The sequence below is a fragment of the Crassostrea angulata genome, chromosome 2 (assembly GCF_025612915.1).
Source record: "Crassostrea angulata isolate pt1a10 chromosome 2, ASM2561291v2, whole genome shotgun sequence".
Classification (NCBI taxonomy): Eukaryota; Metazoa; Mollusca; class Bivalvia; order Ostreida; family Ostreidae; genus Magallana; species Magallana angulata.
The window spans coordinates 14,082,781-14,092,408 of NC_069112.1; the positions used below are offsets into that span (position 1 = coordinate 14,082,781).

General features: G+C 32.7%; 1 protein-coding gene across 1 annotated transcript in view; it reads left to right on the top strand.

Moving 5' to 3' along the window:
• The window catches only part of LOC128173378 (N-acetyllactosaminide beta-1,3-N-acetylglucosaminyltransferase 2-like), a 177,012-nt gene extending 167,897 nt beyond the window's left edge, over positions 1 to 9,115 (top strand). Inside the window, exons 2-3 of the mRNA XM_052839056.1 lie at positions 7,553 to 7,696; positions 7,981 to 9,115. Of these exons, the coding sequence (XP_052695016.1) occupies positions 7,658 to 7,696; positions 7,981 to 8,943 (1,002 nt within the window). The 5' untranslated portion in view covers positions 7,553 to 7,657 and the 3' untranslated portion in view covers positions 8,944 to 9,115. The remainder of the gene's footprint in view (positions 1 to 7,552; positions 7,697 to 7,980) is intronic.
• Positions 9,116 to 9,628: the final 513 nt, after the last annotated feature.

Sequence of the window (9,628 nt, forward strand, 5' to 3'; positions counted from 1 at the left end):
ACGTTGAAAATTGAGACGAAAAGTCGTAAAATTTATACCCGGGGTCATTTTTCAACAGTTTGAAAAGGATTTTTCTAAATTCTGATGACCTCGACACGTTGAAAATCGACCCTGTTAAAAATTGATCCCGTTAAAAATAACGTTTGCTATAGTTGTGGATTTCATATTGAAATAGCATTTCATTTTATTAATTGCTGTCTTGAGACAATGATATTTTTATGCTGAAATCACTGCCTCAGTTTTTGTACATGAATGTCTTGCAAATACTAAACGATTAAAATCTATATATGGTTTTGCTTATTTATTAACTCTCTTTTTACCTATTTTATCTGTTTTGTTTTTTTATTTTATCTGCTACCCGTTATTCATATTTTTATCTACTTTACGATCATATTGAGCATTAGTATGTCATTTTACATCCATTAATTAGATAAGCACTAAATTAAAAGCTGCATTGAATTATATTATATGTCAGTAATTATTATTTGTACCTTGTGGTACCGTATGGCGAAGATGTACATAGGAATTGCTTGTTGTCTGATCCATTTAAGTAATATCTATACTATTAAATTAAACGTCAGGTGCCTATGCGTAAGTTTGAGAAGTAAGAATGTTTCTCTGACATCAATACATGAACAGCTCTCATTTGACAAGTCGTTAACAGTTTTAATTCAACATGTAAATTAATCGAACATTTTTCCTAACTTGCAAGATGACAATTTTTGAAGCACCAGCCATTTTTTTGCGTATGCCTGAATGTTATTGTTGTTTTTTTTTTGTTTTTTTTTTTATCAAAATTTCGTTATCTACGTGTAACTTTGAAACACAGGTACCCGACGTAATATTGTTCTCTTAATTTTAAAAATATACCCTCTTCGTTATAATAATATAGGTGCCTGTTGTATGGAGGTCAACCACCTACTCCCACCCCGACCTTGATCCTATACTTCATTTTCATTTACGATTTTTTTTAAATTCAAAAATTGCACTTTGCCATTTCATTGGCGAAAACAATTATAGTTGACTTCTGGTAAGTGTTTGTAATCAAAGCTAATTAGAAACTATAGAAGTAAAATTACATTATTGTCATTCTATAAAAAACATCAGGTTGCAAAATTGCTATACATTTTAATAACCAACATTGTTTATGCCTAGAAAAACTAAAGATTTGTTTCAATCATGTCTATCAATTTAAATAACATCCTGATTTATCTAAATAGAAATTTGTCACAGCAAAATTAAACACTGAAAAATATCGGCTTTCAAGATACTGTATATATAGTTAATACACCGTAAACAACCCCTAACGCGGGGGAGCGATAATCAAACTTTGTGTCGGTCATTGGTCCGAGTGCTCTATGCATCTAGTAGTCTCAAACACTTCGAAACTATTTGACAGATTTCAGATTCACGGTGATCGGGTGGTCAAAATATGCATGATTTGTAAAATATACGACTTACTTTGGGATACAGACAGTTAAAACTGTCTACAAATGATCAACCTTGTAAGTGCAATAATCAAATCTTAACAAACCCTAGGAAAAAATGAGTAATCAAGACATTTTCTGTTCAGATGTAATGGTAACGTAGGGGAGAGTCGATTTTCGGAAAACAGAACGCACGGGGGAGTAGAAAATATTGCAAAAAATGCAAAATAAGCCTTAAAATAAAACGATATATTTTCATAACTTGACTTTTTCTCTTTTCTTATGATTTGTTTATCTCAAACCATATCAAAGACACATAAAGTTCACAACAATATTCACAAAACTCCATTTATCTTTAGTGTTTTGTCATTGTCCTGTGTGTGTGGTTGTTGGTTTGTTTGTTTGTTTTGTCTTTTGTTGCTTTTTTGTTGTTTTTCAAAACTCGTTGTTTTCATTCATATAAACACACTTAAGTAATACAGAGGATATAATTTAACATGCCGTATTTTTTTGGTCATCTGTATATCATGTGTGTATTTGCTATTGAAGGGTGGTTGGTGGGTGCTCTTGTCAATATGATTATCTAGTAAGGTCGCGGCGTCGTTGACTTGTTAAATTTGGGGGGGGGGTGTCTGCAAAATAGTTGTATTTCTGTGGACTGTATGTGAACAGAATGCCTGCTTTTCTTTTTGTGCTGATTGAAGCATCTGTAGTTTAATCGTAAATTTTATATTTGACTTTGAATTATTTAATTATCCATATTTGTACTCCTATAGTACGAAAAATAATACAGTCATCAACTGTGCTTAATCTGAACAAGAAAATGCTTTTTTGGTTATGTATACGGGTATGATGGTGATTAACATTCAAGAAAAGTACATAGACCGAGATATCAATTTACGTATGTATATATCATGATTTGCTTGCTACTATCATAGCCCTATGAATCACTGAAGAAAGCGTTTTACTGTTTGTTTTGTGATAGTGTATATATAATAGGCTCAGTACTGCTACGAATTAAAGGGTCGCGGGTTCGAGACTAGATTTGTCATTCCTCCTTTTCTATAACTATATATTTACATGCACCAAGTATACCTTCCTCTATTTCTTACGAGCATTGATTGTGTAATTCATAGATCTGTAGAAACTGACAGGACTGAAGTCTATACGCCTCGTTTATCAACAGCTCGAAATCTTCATCAAGTTAGGAAAAATCACAGACTGCACGAAATGATCATGATGATGTCAGACTCACTTTCTAATTAAATACGATTTGGCTGCTGCTTTTCTATAGCGTATAGATGTACATCGACCGTAATTTAGCTAGTTTTACTTTTTACGATCAATTTATTAATCTGTTAAAAGAAAGATGTAAATATAAACAATGAAATGATTTATTTAATGATTCATGCAGTTAACGAAGGTATCAATCATTGCAGAAAAAAATACGTTGAACTGTTTTTCTTTTCTGCAATGTTGCTATCTTCATATCCCGCATGAATCACTAAAGAAAGCATTTTATTTTTTATTTACTATCAAAACGTTACACATAAGTAACAGCCATATGAAGATGATTACCATAGTAATGAGAACTATAGCTACTTGGAAGTTTGAACTTAGCCCGTGTAAGTACTTATAGTCCGTGCTTTCTATGTGGCTTTACTAAAATGGGAAATCGCTCAATCAAGAAAGAAAAAACGCACGCAATTTCAACTTAAAAGTACAAAAAGACATCAATGATTGATGTAAAAAAATCAATATAGATCTTCAAATATTTTTTTTTAAAATTTGATCAGCTAAACACTGGATTAAAAAGTAGTTCTTGGAAGTCATTTAAACGTTTACGAATACGTTCAAACACATGTGGTTCGTTTCAATGGGTCTAGTAACTGCAAAGAAATAAAAAGAAAATACCTTTAAATAAATATTTTCTCTTTTAATTCATTTAAATAAAAATGAAAACAAAAAAAGAAATTGAATGGAAAAAATGAGTAGTATATGTACCTGTCTTTATTGCTATTGCTTAAATATCTGTGAATAAGTAAAACCACTTTATTTATTAGATGAAGTCGACTTTTATAGACCTCGTCTGAATGCTATTCACTATGGAAAAATGAGTTGAATATTCCCGATAGAGTGAATTGGATTTCATTTTTCTACTCCCCCGTGCGGTCTGTTTTCCGAAAATCGACTCTCCCCTACGTTACCGTTACATCTGAACAGAAAATGTCTTCATTACTCATTTTTTCCTTAGGTTTGTTAAGATTTGATTATTGCACTTACAAGGTTGATCATTTGTTCAACTATTTCAACTGTCTGTAACCCAAAGCAAGTCATATATTTTTCAAATCATGCATATTTTGACCACCCGATCACCGTGAATTTGAAATCTGTCAAATAGTTTCGAAGTGTTTGAGACTTCTAGACGCAAAGAGCACTCGGACCAATGACCGACACAAAGTTTGATTATCGCTGTCTTCCGTGCGGTGTATATTTTTTGGAAATACTTCTTATAAATACCTACAAAAGGCGTGACCTAAATTCCTTCCGTCTCCGAAGCGAAGAAAATCGACTCCCCTATGCGTTGGAATCGACCCCCCCTACTTTTTGTCGCCTCCCCGGCGTTAGGGGTTGTTTACGGTGTAATACAGCTTCTTTCAGGAAAGAGTTGGCATGAACATATCCGAAATACTAAAATTACATGTGTTAGGAAATAAATTCTTAAACAATAAGATAATTGCTGGGTTTCTTTCTCTAAACAAAATTTCTATGAAGATAATACTGATAATTTGTTATTAACTGGGCGAGTGTAAAAGATATTTCAATAATAAAGCTACAAATGTATCCTTTATACAACTAACACATTATTTGCGCTTTCCCAGGTCAACATTGACGTTTAAAAACTAGGTCAGTGCATTGCAAGCTAAAGGGAAATGGAGTACAAAGAGGTGAAACGATTGTGAAGGGTATAATTAGACTATGCTGGTGGTCTCGACTATATAGAATCAAAGATGGGAATTGTTTACAAGAGGCCCATGGGGCCACATCGCTCACCTGAGCAACAATGGGCGTTCAAAAGATATTGTGCTATATGGCCCTCGGTAGAATAACAAAAAAAAAATATTGTAAAGTATTCGAATTTTACACTTATTTTTGCAATCACGTAATCTTTGACATTGTACCTTCATGAAATACTGTTTTTACACAGAATAAGAAAATTCTACGCAAGATATAGAACTTATAATTTGGTAGGGGTACACTGTTTTATAACTTCTAATTCCCTGTACTTTCGTTCTGCCCCCCTCCACCACTTAATAAAGCGATCAAAATAGGTACATTTTCTTCCTCAACTACTTACTAATTATTGTATTTTTTTTTAATATAATAGTTATTGTATTTTATCAAAAAAAAAATCCTACATGTATATATGTGAAGTAGAAAATTGCACCTCAATGCGCTCAATTTCTCAAATTATATAAAAATATTCAAAAATTTTATTTGTCTTCTCCATTATAATTAAATGACTGTTGTTTACCTCGCGTAAACTCGTGACTTTTATAACTTTACTCACACTTGATTGATGAATACACTGGAATGAAAAATGTTGTCACGTGACATGTTAAAGAGCTATAAAAATCAATGTCACCGCATTGACAGGCACATCACTCTTATTTACTATGGCCCACCCATTATTTTCATTTTTATTAAAAAATAAATGGCTACAAACCAGGATAATTTTCCGATGTACTATTTTCTAAGGAATAGCAATAATTCTTTTATCCCCGCAACAGAAATGTGTCAGAACTATGGAAACTGTTGTAAGGATGTCGTTTTTATTTAGTCACATTTCACATTATTCATTGTATAAAGAGGGGGCCCCAGAGAGTATTCTTTAATTTCTGTGTACAAGTATTTAACTTTCTCTAATTCATATAGAATTTCTAATGATCAAGCAAAATTTCAACGTCACTCGTAGAATTATAAGCAAAATGAGCTCAAAATTTTGCTAGGTTTGAGTCATATTTTGTTCACATGAGTTCATTACATTCAGCTTAAGATTTTTAATTTGGTATTTCCTATTCGGCATTTGAAATGGAAAAAAATGAATGGCCTCAGATCTGTGTACAAACATAGAATTGTTAGCAAATCTCTGTATCTTGCTTATAATTCGAAGCTTAACACTCAAATATGGTAAGTAAAAAGAAATTGTAAACAATTAAACACAAGAAACATGCACTATAACAAATAAAGAACACGATTTATTTTTCAAAATGAATCAAATACATGTATATACCTACATATTTCCGTCAGCGATATTAAACTCTATTTAAACTGAATAAACTCGAGAAAATGCCGAGCATCTTAACAAAACATATTGCATTATTCTACCATAACGCAAAAGATGATACCGAATTACCGAGAGCCTGAATGAATTGCATTTTAGTTCTTTCTTAATACATCAGATGTTGCTTATTTTGCGCAGGTAAACAGTAAACTGTTTGATTTACCGAAGTCTCTGTTTGATTTGATATGTAAAAATCAGGAAATATAAGCGACAGTTCCCAGGTTAACGCAAAGCATAAATGAAAACGAAACGAAAATCCCAACAAGCTAACACCACCGTCATGTGAAAAATGTCAACGCGTTGAAATATTTAGCTTCAATTTACTTCACAAATGTATTTGGCATGTTTCAAAGATTCCCTTCGTACACGAACTGTTGTACATCACACAAATTCATCCTTGTCAGATCGACCCGTTTATCAGATAGTGTCATGGCTGCTTTAAACAAAGAACCTCGTTTTAGAATTATGGAATACGGGTCTTGGTAAAATGGGTAAGCAAACCCGGGCCGGGGCAAAATAAAAGCCGGGGCAGATCGGCAATCGTCAATTCCAATTACGCATTATTTTGCAGCAATATTTACAGCGAATACAAATATACTGGTCAGTAAATATCTTGAAATTTTAATGAGATTGGCTGAATAACAACTGTCAATCTTTTGTTTTGCCCTGGCCCGGTCATGCCTACCCATTTTCCCAAGACTCATGGATGCTATGATTGCTTAAAAAACGCCTTTTCTTTCTTATTATTTTCGTAATAACTCAGATTTGAAACAGAATTAGCCAATCATTTTTGCAATTTATATTTTCCTTCCCATAAGGATTATTCATGCTAAATTTCGTTGAATTTGCCTCAGTAGTTCCTGGGAAGAAGATTTTTTAAAATGCACCCCCTCTTTTTTTCCATTTTTTTTTTTTTTTTTTTACAGTTTTGAGGTTTTCTCCGCTTTCAATGAAAATTTTTCTTTCATTTCTGCAATTAATATTCATCTTTCCATAAGAATGATTTGAGCCAAATTTGGTTGAATTTGGTTTAGTGGTATTAGTGAAGTTCAAAATGTGAAAAGTTTACAGACGGACGGACAAACGGACGTCGGACAAAATGTGATCAGAAAAGTTCACTTGAGCTTTCAGCTCAGGTGAGCTAAAAAACAAAAAATATTCTGTTATCTTATAAAAAGATAATACTGATTGTAAAAAAAAAAAATAGCGAATCCTTACACAATGTCAATAGTTTAATAAAGGATGTTAATTAGACAAACCTGCTTTCTCACTCCTGTCTCATACATTGATAAACGAAATGCTTGTCAATATTCTGCGTGTAATATACCATAAGTGCAAGTAAACAGTGGTAATATTTGAAACCCTCATTTACCTCCCCCACCCCGTCCCAGTTGCTAATAATTTTAAGGGTGATTGTATACATTGTTACTGGCAAGACACACAATCTCATTCATCTCCTGTGCACCCCAGGTAGTTAGGTTTTCTTGCACATCTTAAAAGGCAAGTTTAATTTGAACTAGGTCTAAAAAATTTAAATGAGAAAGGAAATTCCAAGGACGGAAATTGCTCTTAAGAGTAATTTTATTATTAAAGTTAGTCGGGAAAGAAACTGTTTTCTATCAGGTTGTTAACTCAACATTAATGTACATTTGTATGCAATGCTTGGGCTATAGATAAAAAAAGCACCATATGGTTTCATTATGACGCCAAATTAACTACAATTTATTATTGAACTCGATTTCAACGTGGAAATGGCTGTATGGATTTTTTTTATTTGCAGATGACATTGTACATGGGCGTAAGCTTTCAAATATTTTGAGGAACATCTGAAATAAACCTATGAGAGCATTTTTACAAATGTTTCTGAAGTTTGCATACACAATTGATGCAAGAAAAATTGACTGAATCTATTCAAGCAAATGAGGTACGAAACTAAATGATTTTACTTCGATACTACTTGTCAGTGAAATTGTAATCGTTTTAAGGGTTGCAAAGAAAAAAATAATGTAAATTCAGATGTTTAAAAAAAAAGAAATCGTTCTCAATCAACCTATTTTGTAAAACAAGACGTTTATGTAAACTAAATGTTAACCTTACTGTACAATAAAAAGCCATCATAAATGTTTCATAAGTTGGTTTATGAGGTGGAAGTCTTGAAATTTAAAACAATCAATTTGACAATGAGACTGTTTCTTGATTCACTTTTAGATGACCATAATGGCGTGTTTGCGATGGGGACGACCAACTTTTACGTACAGCATTAAAGCGTTTTTTTTTATGCTTGGAATTCTATCAAGTGTAAATTTTATGATGGTCATCATTTCAAATACATACCTCACACCATTATCGAACTCCCGTTCGATGAACTTCTACTTGCAGTTTCATCCACCTCCTCGTCATTGCGGAGGTGAACATTCTGTATTCCTTTTAATGGCTGTACCTAGTAGAGCAGGTAATTTCAGAGAGAGGATGGCTATCAGGAATTCATGGGGTAGTGTTGTTAAACAGGATACTTCTTTACGATTGATTTTCTTTGTCGGAAAAGAAGTTGACGAACTCGACCAAAATATAAAGGAAACGTTTGCCATGGAGAAAGAAAAATACATGGACATTGTTGAACTAAATATCAAGGAAAAATATAAATATCTAGTAATAAAGATAACTGCCTTGTTACAATGGGTTTACGTCCATTGTACCAACGCCGAATATATTCTTAAAGTAGACGACGATGTGTTTTTAAATTCTTATCTTCTAATAAATTATCTTAAAAAAATTAATCCAGTTAATTCGATTATTGGATGTAAAATAACAAACGCACCCGTAGTCAGAGATAAGCTTTCAAAATATTTCATCTCAAAAGAGGAATACAAACCAGATTATTTCCCTCATTACTTTGGCGGCCCAGCATATGTCATATCCGGTGATATCTTCGGCAAGCTTTACCTGGCAACGAGCGAAGTGCCATCCATATTTATTGAGGATGTGTACATAACTGGAATGTGTAGGAAATATATAAATGCTCACGCAGTTGGACATCCGGGCTTTAGCTGCATTACCAGAATTAAAGAACCGTGTGGGGGACACTTCAGGAACTTAATAACAGGGCATCCTTATTCAGCGGGGGAAATAGAACGCATGTGGATGCAATTAAATGATAATATCACATGCTGAAGTAGAATATCCTAAAAGTAGTAAGATAATGTTACAAGCATGTGATGACATTGAATTTTGATCTGTAAATATCGATAGATTTGTTTGATTGAATATAGAATGTCAGAATATTGTATTATTTTCTACATAATTCCTTTTAAGCCATGAAATACGGGAAAAGATTCATCAAGTCAATGGTCCAAGCACCTGGAAGACAGTCTGGAATCATTAACTAGATCTTGACCTTAAAGTTGTTGTTTTTTTTAAGTCCATGAGGCATAATTCTGGTGAAATACTATTAATTTACCCTAAATTGAACTAAAGTTTGATAGTGTTATGATAAATCACTATATAACAAATTCCCTTATTTTATGTGCAATATTTGGAATAGAGATATGAGCAAACTGTTGATTGACGAATCAACAGAGAGATGGAGTGAGGCATAGTAACATGTCACCCTTCTTTAGATGAGAATATTTAATCGTTGGGTTGGACGTTATGGTAATCGAGATCAATATTTTTTTTGGAGTTTATTTTGGTACGACAATGAAATACGACAGGATTTTTTTTTATTTTTTTTTTTAATTTTATTTTTTATCTGATTTGTTTTATTTTTTAAAACCAATATGCTTGAAGTCGAAGTTTTTCTTTATTTAAAATCAAACCAACGATGAGTAGGGGTCATTTAATTGGAACGTTTTAAGTC